At 36.5% G+C, this 18,599-nt stretch overlaps 1 protein-coding gene across 1 annotated transcript in view; it reads left to right on the top strand.

The window, feature by feature from the left end:
* Nucleotides 1-18,599, top strand: part of CEP128 (centrosomal protein 128) — a 382,564-nt gene that overhangs the window by 122,421 nt on the left and 241,544 nt on the right. The window contains exons 14-15 of the mRNA XM_047080283.1: nt 4,165-4,815; nt 9,962-10,126. Of these exons, the coding sequence (XP_046936239.1) occupies nt 4,165-4,815; nt 9,962-10,126 (816 nt within the window). The remainder of the gene's footprint in view (nt 1-4,164; nt 4,816-9,961; nt 10,127-18,599) is intronic.

Below are 18,599 nucleotides of genomic sequence, written 5' to 3' on the forward strand. Positions count from 1 at the left end.
CTGTTTCATTACATGCAAGTCTTATCATCTTTGATGATTCCGAAGTTCAAGTTGGCAACCCATTGAACTCTGTGTCCTTAAGCTTCACTAATTTCCCATTTTACAGTGACCTTCAAGTTGCTCAGCAGCTAATTTCTGTGGGTAAAATTTGTCCTCATCTGTAATTCTCTATGTTCATATCTTCAGTTCCAAAATTTCAATCTCTGATCTTACACATTTCTTTTATTCCCTTTTCCTTTTTTAACCATTAACATCTGATTTTGATTTTCCACATTCCTCTGGTTGACCAGCCATTTCCTGGAATCTATTTTTTCCTGTCAACTGGACTTCGTGAAAAGCTACTCTGATGACATGCTCATCATCATCTTCAGTTTCTTCTTCCACCTCACGTGTCTTACTGATCGTCAATCTGGAATCAAACCAACTCTTTACTTTTTCCATTTTCACTCCTGAATAGTACCAGCACAATTTACATAGAAATATCAGTTGGCTCCTATAGTGGTCTTGATTATCCCCATCTCCCCCTGCCCCAGTCCGTTTCGTTCAAAAAGTAATGTAGGCCAGTTACCAAGCACACAGCCCTGTTCCGATCAATGAAGAATGAGTTATGAAATCTGTTGGGGGAGCTTCCGGTAAATATTTACTCACTTCTGAAGAAGATACCTAAGAGAGATTTTCTCCTTCTCTGGTTTTGTTGTATTTGGCTGTGATACCTGCAGTGGCTGAAGCTGGCTGTCTTGCAATGGTCCTGAGAATGAAGTCTCACACACAGGAAGGTATTGCCAAGAGAATTCAGAGAGGTGGGCCTGAACTTTGACACCGTGTCTAGAGCAGTTCTGCATGGAATGATATTAAATTACCTTGTAGTTTAAGTCAACCTGAACTGGAGTGTTTCTGTACCATCAGCTGAAGATAGTCAAGCTGATATGAGACATCAATTCTGGGAGCCAGGAGCTTTAAGTAAAAGAGCCTAAAATGTAGGATTGACTAAGTGGGGAATAAAGTGGGGACCGGAGGAGCCTACCTTTCTAAGTGGAAAGTTGGCAAACTGTGCTATTGGAAGTAGTTAGTTGAACCATTGGAAATCATATGTTGGGTTAGTGATGTTGTGCCTCAGAGTGGGGTATTAAATGACCAGAATGAAAACTTGAGGACGTTGGCGTGTGTTGTGAACGTACTGCAGCCTTCAGAAGAGGCACACAAGAGAAAGACAAGTGTAGGTTGAAGCCTGCCTGTCTATATAAGCAGAGAAAAATAATAAAAGCAGAGAGCAAGATGTTTTGGGGGTAGAGAGATTGAAAATCTGCAATTTATAATCCAAATATACAGAGCCTGTAATTTGGAGTTTTTTTAGCATTGGAATAGCCAAATGATCTATGCATGCTGAAGTTAGCCCAAGCAAGAGAGGGAGGTAGGAAACTTAGAAATAAAAATGGGATAAAAAAACAAGCCTGATTTCTCAGGCCCCTTTCAAGTGCTTCTCCTTAAGCATTCCTGGCCTGACAAAGGGGATCCAAGTCCATTGTTTTGAATTCCCTCAAGATAAAGCTTATTCAACTGAGGGCCCCTGGGAATGTCCAGGATATTGAGGTAGCAGTTGAGACACGGTCATTTTCAGACTCAGAGACCATGTCTAGACAAAAACTTGGGCTGTGGCTACCAGCCAAGCAATTAACAAAAAGAAAATAGAACTTACTTAGTTTTTAGTAACTATATTGGCAAAGAAATTAAAAATTTGACCAATATAGTCTGTGACTGTCCACTCTAAGGCTGCCACCTGTTGTCATGTGATGTGCTGCTTGGAACACTGAAGCAGAGGGCAAAACCTGGAGAACTGTAGAGAGGCAGAGCCTGAGTTTTGAAGGGCTCTTCTTGAACTGTTCCATCTGTGGTGTTCCTGTTACGTGAGAAAAATAAATACCTTTGCTGTTTAAACCAACTTCAGGAAGACATTATAGTCTTTTGTGTTCCAAGATGTTTTACCTGCTAAAGCTTCGTCTTGAAAATATAATTTTCATTGTCAGAGCTGCATGGAAGTCTCTTAACTTCTGGCCAGGGGCGTCTGTTATGTGTTCCACACATTAATCACTGTCTTGAAGCCACGTCTCCTTGTTCTCAGGACCGTCCTGCATGTCCTTATAGCCAAGACTTGTCCATTTCTGTCTTCTCTAGTATGGTAAGCAGAGTGACCTCCCAGAAATGAGTTACCCTAATTTTTGGATACCGTGAACATGATGAGCTATCACTCTCATGATTATGTTATATGGCACAGTTGACCTGAAGATAAGGAGATTATCCAGATGGGCCTAATCTAATCACAAGAGTCCTTAAGAGTATAGAAATTTTTCTGGCTGTTGAGAGAAGGGGAAGTCCAAGGCTTTGAAACAAGAGAAAGATTCATTGTGGTGTCACTGGCTGCAGTCTGAGGAGTCCATGAGCCAAGGAGTGTGGGTGGCCTTAGAAGCTCATAGCAACCCCTGGCCCAAAGCTAGCCAGCAAACTGGGACCAGAGTGGTGAGAGCATGGAACTAAATTATTCCAACAACATGGATGAACCTGAAAGTGGAGTCTCCCCCCAAAGCCTCCAAGTAAGAGCCCAGGCCAGCTGACACCTTGATTTTAGCCTTAGGAAACCCTGGGCACAATACCTGTCCTGGCCTTAGGATCTATGGAAACAGAGAGATAATAAATGGGTATTGTTTTAAGCTACGGAGTTTGTTGGAATTTGTTACACTGCAATAGAAAAATAATACACCTACCCTTAGACCCTATAGTTCTAGCCATTTTTCCTGCCTTTCAAGGTGAATCCTTTCCTCTGTGGACCTGAGTCTTTTCAATCCAGGGACCTTGCTTTTTCAATTATACCTCTTCTTCACAGAGTTGATCACTGTCTTGAACAAATACCTCCTTGAGATCCTGGCTTCTCCTTGAACTTGAATCTTCTGTCTAACCAAACTCTTTTCTACTAGTCTTCATCCCAACCCTATGATATAGGTGTTATTGTTATCTTTATAAAGGTAAATAATTTCCTTAAGGCCCGAGAATGACTTATGGCTGGACTGAGAATCATATTCAGTTCTTTCTGGTCACAGCCCAGTTGCATAACCACCTCCTTTCATTATTTCTCATGCTAGCTTCATTCTGTTTCTCTTTTGCTAAAACTGACAAGGATTTGAGGAAACTATTTTTTTTGGAGTGATTGCCTTATTGCAGTTTATCATGAATTGTTTCATACTGAAGTATAAAACATAAAGTGTAAAACTTCCTTGTAAGTATTTGTGTCTTTAGTCATTATTTCTAATTCTGAAATGAGAATCTTAATTTTCTTTTTTCTGTCATCAAGCCGTGACATGTGCCCATAAGCAGGGACAGAGATTGTTCTCGGTGCCAGTGTTGGGGGTTGATGGGGAGAAATGATTTCAGCTTCCTTAGCTGCTGGCTTTTTCACTGCATTGGTGGCTGGTGAGGATGAGAGGGTTAGTTCTTGGCCTCCATCCCGCATTGTCAACCCTAACCTGGCAGAGAGGCTGGCGCAGGGTGATGGACATCCGGTCCCTTGACTTTTCTCTTGAGTCCCTTCCCAACCTCTCCTAATCCTAATCTCAATCTTAATCTTATTTCTGTCTTTTTGGGACTTCAAGACTCCCAGTTACATACTGGTGTATTTCTTGTCACTACTAACTTTCTTTATTAATGACGGTTGATGTCTTTCTTAGATTGTATCTTCATATATCTTCCGTATATTATCTTCCATATGTTTTTTGAGGTTGCTCCTTTTTAAAAGTGTGCTATTGAAAAAAAAAACTGTGCAATTAAAATGCAAAGAATTGTTATTTTAATTAACATTATATTATTTCAACCTCTGGTAAATTATAATAGGAGTCTTTTTTCTCCCCCATTCTTTTGCTGAATCTTATCCTACATTTAAATACTTATAATCAAGGACTGACCTGTGTTGGTGATGAAAATCTGAAACATATATTTCAATGTGGCACTACTTCAGGGTAATTGTATTTTTCTAGCCTGAAAATTATTTTTCATTAAAAAAATGGAAAAATACAAAATTTTATTTTATGAATTTTTCTTCTCCGTGTGTATTAAACTTTATTTTCTGACAGTCCCTATGATGACCTTTACAGTGATTTTTTTTTTTTTACCTGATAGATTCTAAAAGAAAAGGATGAATTGAAAAGCCAGCTTTATGCAGCGTTACAACAGATAGAGAATCTTCGAAAGGAATTGAATGACGTCTTAACCAAGCGTGCCCTTCAAGAGGAGGAACTTCACTGTAAGGAGCAGAAACTAAGTGATATTAAGGCTCATCAAGCTGACCTTGAACTAGAAGTCAAGGATTCCCTGGACACTATCCATAGGCTGGAAAGTGAATTGAAGAAGCAGAGTAAGATTCAAAGCCAGGTGAAAGTTGAGAAAGCTCACCTGGAAGAAGAAATCGCAGAGCTAAAAAAGGGCCAGGCCAAGGACAAAGCTCAACTTCTCGAGATGCAAGAGGCTGTCAAGGACTTGAGTGCCATCCGGGCCGATCTTGCTAATAAACTGGCTGAGGAACAGAAAGCCAGGAAAGAGGTGCTTAAGACCCTTGCTGACCTCAAGACACAGGCGAAATCTAGAGATGAAGAAACAGCTACAATCGTTACACAGTTAAAGCTAGAACGAGACGTTCACCAGAGGGAGCTGGAAGATCTCACATCATCATTGCAGAGTGTGAAAACTAAACACGAGCAGAACATCCAGGAGCTGATGAAGCACTTCAAGAAGGAAAAGAGTGAGGCTGAGAATCATATTAGGACACTGAAGGTACCTGTGCTGAATTATCCTGATGCTACTGAAGGAATTTTTCTGGTGGCTCATGAAGTTAATAAAGCGTAAACTTTTAGAGATCATTTTGTATTCCTAAGCACTGAAGGGAAGATAAAACTAACAGTAAAGAGGCTTATTCTTGCCTGTTCGGCGGGGTTGAAATGAGTTATAGCAGCCACCTGGGAGCACCTATTTCAGAGCACTGAAACCCTTTAAAAAGAACGTTTAGCTATTTTGGGAGTTCAGGAAAGGCAGAGGTGGCAGTAAGTCGTGGACCTGAAACGTGCCCTCATTCAACATTTGTGACCTCCCCAAAATATAAAAGGCAAAGACTTGTCAAGGCCATAGAAGCTATAACCACAGTCCTTATTAGCATGGTAACTAAAGTGGATCCACTTATGAGCTGTGTAAACCCAAGGCTTTTGAGATTTACCCCTTCTTTTCCAAATCAAAGTTGCCTGGATAAATGCTTAATTGAGATCTGGCATTTGGGGAAATGTTTCTAGGGTCTAATGGTATCAGCATTATCCCCATGCAGGGGAGTTATTTCATAACATGATTATCAGGAGTGTGATAAATCTATCCCTCCTTCCTGCTTTAGTTTTTCTCCATAGTACTTATGATATAGATTCCATATTATTGATTTTTTATTCTCCCTTTATTAGAATGAAAAGTCCATGAGGACTGAGATTTGAGTCTATTTTGTTTACAGCTATATCTTCAGTGCCTAGAACAGTTCCTGGAACATTGTAGATATCTGTTGAATAGGTAAATAAACAGATAAGTCTTCAAAGGTTAAATATAAGGTTTTCAAAATTCCTTGAAATAGAACTACCATAATAATGCTTATGACGAAAGATGAAATTATATTGAACTATCTGACATTTGTCGAATGCTTTCAACTATTTTATGAATTCTTCCCCAGTTCCATATAGCCTACTGGCAGTAGTGGATTTGGGGTTATTAATTGGGGTGAGCAGAGCAGAATGGAGGCTGGAAGAATAGGTAAGAGGGCTTTACTACATTTCATTGAACCTAAGACACCATCAGTTGTCAGATGCATCATTATATCTACTAAGAAAAAAAATACATAATATACTATCAGCTGCAAGACAACATCCCAAGACAGGGATGGTAAAATGTGAGAAAATATGTCTTAATATTGATGAAGTATGGCATAATAGTCTGTCAGAGTTGATGAGGACATAAAAGTAGAATCAGAGTTATGGAGAAGAGCTAATCTTAAAGAAAATAAAATATGTGTCATATGTTGATTGATTGGCTCTTGACAATAATAATAATACCAGCAGGCTTTTTTTTTTTTTTACTACTCAGTTTGTGCTAGTCATTGTAAGAAACTTACATGGGTTAACCATTTAATACTCATGTCGTCCCTGCAGATTGTTTGGTATTTTTTTCTCTAATGAGGAAATTAAAACATAGGAAGTTAATAGCTCAATGTGTTACATCTGGAAAGTAGTGGCGACTGGGTTTGAACCTAGGTAGTCAAGTGCCTATGTTCTCAACTACACTGCTATACTGGAAAAGGTTTAGAATTGATGATGACTAGGTATAGACTTGGGTGACTAGGTGGATAATGAAGCTGTTTGTCAAGGTAGATAACACAGAACAGATTTGGAGAGAACAGTGACAAATCCAGTTTTTTAGCATGTTGAGTTTAGGTGGAAAGGACCTGAAGCCTAACCATGAAAGTCTAGGTAGAACAGTTTTCAGTGCATAATGGGTTAGACATTAAGGAGGAAATTGGGATTAAAGTTAAATATTTGGGATCCAGTAACCCATTGGTGGTAGTTGAAATCTTGGGATTTGGATGAGATCGTGTAGGGAGAAAAGAGAATTAAACTCTAGAACACCAATCTGTAAGGGAAGTACTAAGAAAGAGGTTCTAGCAAATAAGAATAAAGGATTATATGAGAGACAGGAGGGAACCAGAAGAGAATGGTATCTTGGAAACCTAATTGTATAACAGGTTATTTTAGTTTCTGTTCTATGGACAGTGTAAAGCATTCAAACAAGGGTTTTAATATAGATGGTTTTTTGCACCCATGCTGTTGATTGCTAAATGTAATAATCTGATCATGATGCTGAATAAATGTGTCTTAAAAAAAAAAAAAAAAAAAGGAAACCGAGGCAGGGCATTTCAGGAAAGGTATAGTCAAGAGTGTCCAATGTGGCAGACAGGTTAAAAAGAAGAACTAAAAACATATCATTCCATTTGTCAGAGATTGGTGGAGAAGGTCGCTGAGGAATTGTGAGGGGGTTGGATCAAAACAGAGTGCATAGTATTCAACAGGAGACTGGGTGGTTTTCCCCATCCTTTCTTTAGGAAGTGCTTTGTGTTCATGTGTGGTGAGATGACAGTAAAGCTGTAAGAAATTACCTTTATGTAAAGAATATATAATTTAGAAATACGCTGTAGATATTCTGAAATTTTTAGGCATTTTTTAAATTTGAAAAACAGATATAGGAGGGGTGTTATAACCACTCTTTAATGTAGTACAAAAGCAGCATAAGAGCTTAAAAAGAGAACCAGAGATTGTGAAAGCCCAGCACTTTTTATTTTTATTTTATTTTATTTTATTATTATTTTTTTAATGTTTACTTATTTTGAGAGTGAGAGAGAGAAAGAGAGAAAGAAAGAAAATCCCAAGCAGGCTCTGGGCTGTTAGCACAGAGCCCCACACAGGGCTAGATGCCAGGAACCATGAGATCATGACCTGAGCCCAAATCAAGAGTCCTACACTTAACAAACTGAGCCCCCTAGGTGCCCCCCAGCACTTTTATTTTAATGAGTTGCCTATCAGGAACAACCTTGCCTCCTGCTATTTCATTTACATAATTCTATACTTTTTACTTATTTATGTTAATTAAAAGGAGTTAATAATGGTCATCATAGGTGATTTAGTATACTGAATTATGTACAGGAGGACTTTGGACAAGTAGCTCTATAAATGTTATATTTCTTTGTCTTTTGGCTTCACCTTTATTAGTTTTCTGAGTCTAACAAATGCCTATACGTTACCCATATTTTTTCTCACAATATATATTTTCCCCATCTAGAACTACCCTTACGCTTTTTTTAAATTTAAATGTAAAATATTTTAATGAAATACTCTAGCTACTATTAATATTTGAAGGATATTGGGTTATCACCTCATTATGATTTCAACAAAAATTTTGGTAGAACCTTTTTATGGAATCAAAAGACCAAGGATTTGAACTCTTGCTACTTGCTGGCTTTTTGACCTCGGTCAAGTTACTTAACCTTTTTGCACCTCATCAATAAAATGGGACTAGTAATGTCTTTATCACAGGGTTTTTGTGATATCACTTTGTAAACCTTAGAGTGAAGTGTAAATGTAATAATAAAATGGCAACAAGAAGTAAGTTCATAGTCAAATTTAGGCATTAGCGTGCTGGTAAATATTTCAAAATAGGCTCTCAGGGAGTACAGGGGGAAACACTGATTTACAGGATTTGTCGGGTTTAGTGTTATATAAATACATCATTTGATTTCAGACTATGAAAGAAGATATCACCGAAGAGGGACAGTGTCGCGAAGACATGGGCACAGCTGGTTCTTAAGGCTCCCTGAGCCAGCTCCAGCTTGCCGTTGGCTTTAGGGGGAACCTTGTATACCTAAGATCCTTGTATACTTCACTGATCATAAAGAAAAGGCAGAGCGTTCTCTTGAAACTTAAAATCATAATTGAGCAATTTTCTTGATGAGAAACTTTATTTTGTAGTTTTATTTTTGGGTTGTGAAAACAGGATTCCTCATTAAAAATCAATTCTTTTGTTAATTTAAAATGGCATCTAGTCTTAGGTGCATTTTGTGAGGTGAATATAATATAGATTTTGTTGAAAGCTGACAAAACTTCCTTTCAGGAAATTGATTCCAATGAACTAATTCCTACATCCCTGATTACACATGTATAATACACTTGTAAAAAGAAAAGAAACATACATTTTAGGAGTTAATATATTTTAAGCAGATCATAGGTAGTTGCTTACAGCCTGTTGGTAACTGGTAGGTATGACCAGTTAACATTGACAAGTGTATGCAGCTGGTTTTTTAAAAAGGACAAATTTACCTTTTTAAAGGCAGTGCAGCAGAGTAGTTGAAAGCATGGACATTAGAGAGAACTCTTGGGTTCACATCCTGGCTCTGCAGTTACTCATTACATATCCTGGGCCAAGTTATGAGTGTCTCTGGGCATCAGCTTCAAAAAAGGAGGCAGTAAAATAGTACCTCCCTGGTCGGGTTCCTGTGAGGACCAAATGAGGGAAAACTATGCAGAGAGGTCTGAGAGTAGTGCAGTGCCTGACGTATAGCAAGTGTGTACGTTGTTGTTATTTTTAAATTCATTTAAAATGTTAAATGTTTATTTAAAATAACACTTAAAATGGTATCTTAAGTTTCACATGTCTGGCAAATCTTTATTGAATCCCATACATGGAATAGATTATTTCTCACTTTTTCTGAAACTTGATTCTGGCTTATTCCAAAAAAAAAAAAAGAAAAAAGAGCAAATACCAGGTACTTTCTTATGCTGTTGGTACTGAAACAATCACTGGCAAACTCCTTTTCACGTTAAATTTTTTGTAGTTGCTTGGCTGCCATGATTCATAATCCTTTTAGCCTCAAGGGTGGTTCGGTAATTTTGTGGTACTGAAAATACATAATTCTTTCACAAAACCTAGGATCGTAGATGAAGAAACTGATCAGTCAGTACTGTGTCTTAGTATTTCCTTTTTGGGACGCTTCTGTCATAAGCCCTCAGCAGAGTTGGTGTCCCCTCCCTGGGCTGTCACAGTATCTGCTTCTGCCTTTATTAACACTCCTCATTCGTTGTTGTGGAACGGATAGCTGCGTCTGATGCCTCTACTCTTCGTATTCATTATCTCCGCACCTAGTGTGGTACCTTTCACTGAGGAAGTGCTCTGCGAGCGCTGAGGAGTGATTGAATAAACGCAAAGGGCATTTCCTTTGTGTGTATGTTTCTGTACAGCTGCATAGAGCAAAGTCTTGAAATTTTTGCCCACTGATCAAATGTGTACTTTTTTGGTGTACAATTTGCCTGTGGCCAGTGGACTTTCTCTTTTCTTCTCTTTTTCTCAGGCAGAAAGCATAGAAGATAAGAATACGGCTAAAGTCCATCGTTGTCAGCTAGAGAAGTTGAAATCACAGTGTGACAGGCTGACAGAGGAATTAACCCAGAATGAACAGGAGAACAAAAAACTGAAGCTAAAATATCAGAGTTTGAAGGACCAGCTAGAAGAAAAGGTAAAAATATGAACAAATGCTCGTTTTAAAGACAAATTCAAATTTCTTCTAGGATTTCTTCTTAGGATACGTTTTATGTATTAATAAATGCTAATTGTAGTCTTTCATAGGTAAATTGTATTGGTGCCAGAATAAAATGTTAGTTTATTAAAATGATGGATTTTTATTCTTTGAACCGACTGTTAACATTCTACTACATTAGATGTTTAAGTTTCTTCTGGGTCTTAAAATAGTTTAGAGGCAAGGTAGCAAAGAAAGGAATTCTGGTTTATTGAGGACGTGCTATACGTCAGGCATTTATGCCAGTTTATTTACATATGTGTCCTTATTCAGTTCTCACAACTCTGGGTTGGATTTTATTGATCCCTTTTAACCTATGAGGAAACTGAGGCTCAAAATAAAACCTGTAATAGTTAAGTGCACGCTATATGATAGGCACTTTTAATGCTCATGGTAATTTTGTGAAATAGATACTATTATGCTCATTTTTGCACTTGTAGAGATGGAATCTTAAGAAGGTTGGTAACCTTGGAACATCCCTAGCAGGCTTACCACTTTCCTTTCAGTAGATGTGTGAATTTATTTTGAGTATCTGCTGTACACAGGAATTGGGTAGAATATGAAGGACTTTTAGAGAGTCACTACTTTTGAGGCAAAAGTCAACTAAAAATAGAAGACAGAATATTTTTCTTCTACCTGCTTCCAAAAAAGATTTGCAATTGAGTGTGATAGAAGTCAAATGTAAATAAAGATGACCATTGAAATACTGATAGTAGAAGACAGCATAAACTGGGCCAAATGAATCCTGTACTTGATAAGGGTTACTAGCATCTGTGAGGAAGGTGCTACCACTGGGTAGGATATCATAAAATGCTTCATAAACCTTCCTTAATGCTTTACTGATCTTTTCCTCTTTTTTGTATTTTGCAAAATTCCTATATTTTGTACACACACACACACACACACATTTTTTTTTACCTTTCTAGTAATTCTTAAAATCAAGGAAATAAGATAGTAGTTAGGTGTTTATGATTAAATGTGCTAAATTAAGTTGCTGAATTTAAGCCTACAATCTTGACAACTGCTGCAATTTAGTTCTTATGTCATGTTTTGGTTTTAGTGTGTCCAGTGTTCACACATATTTACTGTATCTCTTGCCAGGGTGTAGTTGCTGTGGAGATAATGCGAAACATTCCAACTTTTCTGTAATTAAAATTCTAGTCAGAAGATTGTGTTAACATGTTTTATATTTACCTATTTACATTTAAGAAATAGTGGTTCAAATTTCATATATTGGAATGTAAGTTTATCTTGTTCTGCTTAAATATTTCTTCACTGATTCTGTTCATGATGTTCTAGATATATATGTTCTCAGGCATTCAGATAAATGGAGCATTTACCTTAGGACAGAGTTTCAAGAATTATTGACTGTATTCCATTGCTATGTATTGAGCATCCAGTATGTGGCAGGCCTTGTGCCGGGTGGTGAGGGTTGGATGTAGATAAGACACAGGTCTGCAACTGAATGCTTATGACTGGATTGTGAAAAACTAAATCCCTTTCAGTTGTTAAAACTGTATTGTTGAGTCTTGACATTGGGTACTAATGCAGAGAAAAGATATCTCCTGAGTCTAAACTGGAGAATGATCTTAAAGATACAATAGTCTTAAACACACCTACATAAATATATATATACCTTATATGCTTGCTTTTCTTTAATATCCTTTTTGTGTGTGTGGTTATATACTTTTGGTTGACTTAGCTGTTTATGTTGACTCATGCCTTAGTATATGGCTACATATGAATCAAAATTTTGTTGGGTCAGGGCATCTGGGTGGCTCAGTTGTTTTGAGTGTCTGATTCTTGTTTTCAGCTCAGGTCATGGTCTCACAGTGAGTTTGAGTCCCCCATTGGGCTCTGCACTGACAGTGTGGAGCTTGCTTGGGATTCTCTCTCTCTCCATCCCCACCCCCTCTCTCTTTCTGTCTCTCTGCACCCCCGCCTCAAAATAAATATCTTTTGTTGCGTTAAGCCATCTATAAATAGGGCTGAGAGGTGATAATAGTATTAGTGGCTATGGGCAGAACGTTGAGTGTCAATCATTTTCTAGCTGTATGTCTTTGGGCAAGTTGCTTAAAACTCAAAGCCTGTTTTATCATCTTTGAAAAGATGATAGAATTGGATGTGAAAGTAATTCTATTATACAATTAAATGTGAAAATGTATATAAAGTGCTTGGCAGAGTAACTGATATCTAATAAGCTATTAGTAGTGTCAATTAGTAGATGCCATTATTTTGTTATTGTTGTGTTTCCAGATATTGCTGATTAGTGGTTCAACCAAACAATCAACCAATCAGCAAGTATTGATTGACTGCCTGTGGTTAGTCTAATAATGTGTTAGGCAGTGAGGGGCCAGGGAACTGGGAATAAAAATTATTGCACAACTATGCAGGTTGGAAGTTTAGAATGAGACTGCGTTGAGTCACTTGAGACACATGGCCCCCAAAAGGAGGCTCCCTCGTGAAAAGACCTGGCAGTTCTATCAGCAAGTGATACTGAAGGCACGTGTGTTAAGCAAACCAAACAGGTGGGAGGTATTATAATATGTTTTCTATTGGAGGACAGGAATCAAATCTTGATTGTTTTTCCATCTCCAAGAGATCAGGCATAGAGCCAGGTACACAGTAGATAATTTATAAGTAAATTGTGGGTAAAGAGGTGTGTGTGTATACACACATACATGCTTATACATGTATGTAACAGATAAAAAATATGGATAACCTATGGGTATATATGTGTGTGTGTGTGTGTGTGTGTGTGTGTGTGTGTGTGTGTGTTGTGGCCAGACTGCAGAAGGTAAAAACAAGAAAAGATGAAAATACATTTTCAGTGGAAAAAAAAAAAAAAAGGCCCTGTGACTTGTAGCCCAAAGATTACTATGTGAGCAGTGCAAGTGAACTTGGTAAATGTGGCCTTATGCATTGAAGAGGTTTCAAATGTGGTTTTTCTGCAATCAAAGGGGAAGCCTTTCTTGTTTGCCTAACACAGCATTATTCTTGCATGCCCGTCTTATGGCGTTAATACACACTTCCCCTCTTTTTTTTTTTTTTTTAAGTGTTTATTTATTTTAGAGAGAGCGAGTGTGAGCCGGGGAGGGGCAGAGAGAGAGGGAGACAGAGGATCTGAAGCGGGCTCTGCACTGGCAGTGGAGAGCCTGATGCAGGGCTCGACCTCACGAACCATGAGATCACGACCTGAGCCCAAGTCGGCCACTTATGCTACTGAGCCACCCTGGTGCAGCATACTTCCTTCTTTTTTAAATGTCTTGCTACCATTTTGACTGCATACTTTAGGTCTTTGTTTTTTGTCATGTTCTTACTTGGTAAGCTAAGAAATGTTAAAATTTCATCAAAATTCATATAAAGCATTAGCATCAGCAGCCTTAATCAGGCGATCAGGAGAAGATTGCTGTTAGTATATATGCACAGAATAACTAACGTTAGCATATTTTCCTAGTGCACTCAGTGGTGATATGTGGTAATAAAATGCATTTTTTTCCAACATCTGATTTTGCTTTAACATCAAATGTTATTTTTCAATTTTACATGACAAAGAGAACAAGTATTATGCAACCACAGAATTTTTACGTATGCATTTAAAACTTTATTATGAGCTTCTTACCAGGGAAAAAGCTCTCATGAAGTGTTAGAGATAGAACTTTTTCTCCATCTATAGTGTCATTGAAATTTATTATTCCTTTTGCTTAAAATTTTAAAAGAAAGTATTTGATTTCTTTTGTTCTAAAAGGATATTAATATTAATCTTTTTATTTTTCTGGTTTTACCTGGAAACTCATAATGTTGTTTATTTTATCAGAAATCTATTTTTATTAGTTTCCCTGAAATCTAACTCATCAAAAGAGTTCATGTATAATTAAGTCATTTTTGCTCAGCAGGTCAACATCAAAATTTGTATAGTGAAGGTTTTAAATGTTTTATCTATACAGACCTATATCTGATCCAACCTAAAAAAATTATTAAAGTATGAGTTTATTAATGATTATTAATGGTCATTTTTGTGGAGCTTTTCAAATAATTTTGTAGTGTAAGTATTAAACATTGTTTTCAATTTTGAACATATTTACATAATGTTTGAGACATAACTGGTGTCTAAAAAAATTGGGAGAATATTATTTTGTAGATTATTCTGTTCATACTATGTGTATTATCTTGAACCTTATGTTTTAGAAGAATGACTGTTTTATGAAAATATATATAAAATATTTTATTCAGATACATTTATAAGCAATGCAAAAAATGCTATAAAAATGTGAATAATATTCTGAGATGTTTTCCTATGTCCAATGCAGACATAATGAAGACATTAATTTTCAGGAATTAGGGAAATAATTTAATTGGGGATATTCATTTTTATAAATTCTGAAATTATAGGTTTAGAAAATATATTGTTCTTTATAAGGGAACACTTAAAAAGTATGAAAACAGGGACTCAGTGGGTTAAGTGTCTGACTTCGGCTCATGTCATCTCAGAGTTCGTGAGTTCAAGCCCTGCATCAGGCTCTGTGTTGACAGCTCAGAGCCTGGAGCCTGTTTCAGATTCTGTGTCTCCCTCTCTCCCTGCTCCTCCCTCACTTGTGCTGTCTGTCTGTCTGTCTGTCTGTCTCTCTCTCTCTCTCTCTCAAAAATAAATATTAAAAAAAATTTTTTAATTAAAAATTTAAAAACTTATAAAGCAAATTTTCATTGTGGAAAATGCAGGGTACTTTATAGGGAAGGTTTAAAAACTCACCTATAATCTCACCACCTAACTTTCCTACATTCAGTTTTTGGTGAAATTCTTTTCAGGGTTCTTTTCTATACACACAGATACTCAGGTCCCATTTGGGATCATTTGCCATGCACAGCTTCATAGTCTGAATTTGCATGTCATTGAACATTTTTCAAAATCAAGTTTATTTGGGGCGCCATGGGTGGCTCAGTTGGTTGAGCATCTGCCCTCGGCTCAGGTCATGATCTCTCAGTTTGTGAGTTTGAGCCCTGCATCGGGCTCTGTGCTGACAGCTCAGAGCCTGGAGCCTGCTTCAGATTCTGTGCCTCCTCCTCTCTTTGCCCCTCTCATGCTCTGTCTCTCAATAATAAATAGATGTTAAGAAAAAAAAATTTTTTTTAATTGTTTATTTAACGCCCAGTATTTTATCTGGTGAACGTGGCATTCTTTTGTTGTTGATTACATTACTGTTTTTTCTATTTTAAAATTATAGATCAAGTAATTTCTATCCAAATAATCTAGTACTTTCCGTATTTGGATATTTCATTTGTATTTTTTACTGATTTAATTCTAAGCAGAATTATGCAAATATGCTTCTTGCTTCTAGATATTCAAACCTAGAAGAGAAAGGTATTTACTGTCTTCATTTTGCTTTCTCCTTTAATCCACCCCTAAACACAACCGCATGTAGAACTTCCTCTGTTACTGGAGATGCTGTCACATGGATACATATACCTTGTGATTATAGCTAGCCATGGCAACGTTGGAAGATTTTTCAGTAGTTTGTTTTTCTGCCCCATATCTGTATGCTAGATTTTGATTTTTTTTAATAAACATTGTCTCAGATTTACAAGATCGCACTGTAATATTGTGCAGAGGTGGTGGTTCCCAAAACATTTGGCACCAGTGTAATTCTAAAGTATGAAAGAGCCTTGAACAGTACCAACCTCCCCATTCTCCCCCCTTTTATAGATGAGGCAGTTCTGACCTAAAGAGTTAATTGACTTGCCCAAGTGTTCTCAGCTGTCCATTGTAGAAATGGAAATAGGAATCAGGTTTACCAATCCTATTCTCTCTATTGTATCAGAATTTATAGGACCTACTATATTGATTATGTAGGTTATTTGGGATGTTTAGTTATCTCATATAATTCTTGCTTATTTCTGTAGTATACTGAATTCTCTTTAGAGGACTTTTTTTCTCTGTTATTCTTTCAGGAAATGAGAATCCTTGATGAAACATTTAGGAGCACGTTAAAGCCACAGATGGTGCGACATCCAAGGCAGTTCATAGGAACCTAAGTTGTTGAGTAGATCAGGATTCATAGAAATGCATTTTTGTTCCTTCCCACAAAATGCTTTATTCAAGTTATTTGTGAAGCGACACCTAGCAACATATTTTAAAGCTATGATTATATCGGATTAAAACATTTAGGAGATAGTTTTCTTATACAAAATGTGGATCTTTGAAAAATGGTAATTACAATTCTCATTTGCAAATGTAATCATGATACCCATTTTTACAGATGGTGGAGACTGAGGTTAAGAGTGTAATATAGTGACTTGCCCAACATTGCACAGCTTGTGGTGGAATCAGGATATGAGCAAAAATTCCTTGTATTTTTTCCCTTTATTTACTGCCAGTAAAATGACTCACATTTGTATCTTTTCATTGAACTCATAGTGTTGAATTTAAATTTAGGGTTATTATATTCAACAGATTACCATATACTCTTTTATTTTTTTAGCTTTACACCAATTTTGGAAAAGGAGTCATCAGATTTTGTTAGAAAAATCAGATTAAAACCTGATATTGTGACATACAATATATCCATGGCAAGAAAATATGAATCAATGTTGTTTAATTTTGTGTTTCAGTTCTCATTTGACCATCTGTTAAGGACTGCTACTTTTCATGATGTGGAAAAATACATATGATTGTCAGATGCCTATTCTATAAAATATTCACTACTTTGCAAAATCACATTTCTGTATTTTCTTTTACTAAAAACTCAGATCGTAGCAGGCACAGTTCTCCGATTTCAGTGGTGTGTGTGTGTGTGTATTTGTTTTTTGTTTTTTTGTGTGTGTGTGTTTTTTTCAGTACAAAAAGAAATAGAAGCAAATGAGTTGTGACTTTTTTCACTTACTTTAGGTCATTTTTAAGCAGACTTTTTCTTTGGTGTTTCATCTATTTTAAAAGTGTAAGTAGGATAAAGCTGTAGCTACCACATATTAATTTGGAGGCAAATTTAAAGCAGATACTCTAAATAAACACTGACTACGATGTTACAAGTAATTTCCTTTGAGATTGCTGTCATCTTAAAAAAAAAAACAAAAAAACAAAAATAATAAGATGGTCAAATTAAAGGTAAAATGATAAATTTTGTATATGTCATTTATAAAGTGATTTTAATTGAACCACTTATAGTCATTAAGTCCAGAGTAGTCCTTGACTTTTACAGAGAATTGGCTGAAGCATAAGACTGCTTACCATGTATGAAATACTATGCCAGATTTTAAGAAGCAAGTTTAAAATGCAAAGGTGACATGACTATGCATTGACTGGGTTGGGGGGCAGTTACACATGCAGCTGTGGCAGAGGATGGGGCAAGAAGTAAAAGTTGTATAGAAGTACATTTGCTCTCTACTTTCCAAAATGGAACGTAGGTATGGAGAAGCCATTTTCAAACTCTGTTCCATTGGCAGTGACTTTTCCACTAAGCATTTGCAATCAAGGAGGTCCACTTTAAATAAAGGTAATGAGTGAAGTCAGAGTTTGCATCTTTATCATTCCTGATTTGGACTTGATTGAGAGGCCTGCCATTTAATCCTTAATTCATTGAGTGGTTGATAACTACAGGGGCTTGAGAGGAAAGTAGTCTTGTTGGACACTATCCTTTAAAATCCTGTACTGTTAGTTTGATTTCATTTAATTTTGAAATTGTGAGTGATACCCATAGTGTAGGAATTAGGCTAAATAATGGTACACATGGTTGTGGTGTGGAAAGCCAAGGGGAAAAGTTCTATATTATATCTGTTTCAGTGCTTTGTTGGAAGTTAAGCAGGCCTAGCCTGCTTGCTTTGGTAGACCCTAAAAGGAAACATAAAATGAATGTCCAGGTTTGTTTTCATTGAGGTTTCTTTCTTTCTTTTTTTTTTTTTAATCACAATTTAAAATGACTCAATCTGTTTTGTCATTTAATGTTGAACAAGTAATATTCTGTTAATTTTAGGAACAAAAACAAACAGGAGGTACTCATTGCTTACATAAGTTATATTATTTAGAAATTTGTTTTTAAACTTTTCCCCCATATTCTTTCATAAGAATAAATGCATGCTTAAGCATCTTTTAAGAAATAAAAAAAAAGGAGAAGAAATCCTGATGGTTTTTAAAGACACTGTAAGCTTATAAACATTTGTCTGGTGATGAATGATGCATTTTTTTCTTTTGAAAATTAAACAATGTTCGTTCCAAATGCATAATTTGAAACTCTAGTTGTTTGTTTCCTTGTCCATATTTTGTTTCAGAAATAGAAATGCATCAAAAGTGGCTGATTTTAAATAACTAACGTTATTTCTGTTTCCCAGCATTTGACTTAAGAGAAATACGTAATGATTGCAAAATGGTCCTAAAACTTAATGAATGCATAAAATAGCCTTCAGTGGTATTTTTGTTTCCAAC

The sequence above is a fragment of the Lynx rufus genome, unplaced genomic scaffold, assembly GCF_022079265.1.
Source record: "Lynx rufus isolate CCGP_SWC_20201006 ecotype Redwood Valley unplaced genomic scaffold, mLynRuf1.p SCAF_17, whole genome shotgun sequence".
Taxonomy (NCBI): domain Eukaryota; kingdom Metazoa; phylum Chordata; class Mammalia; order Carnivora; family Felidae; genus Lynx; species Lynx rufus.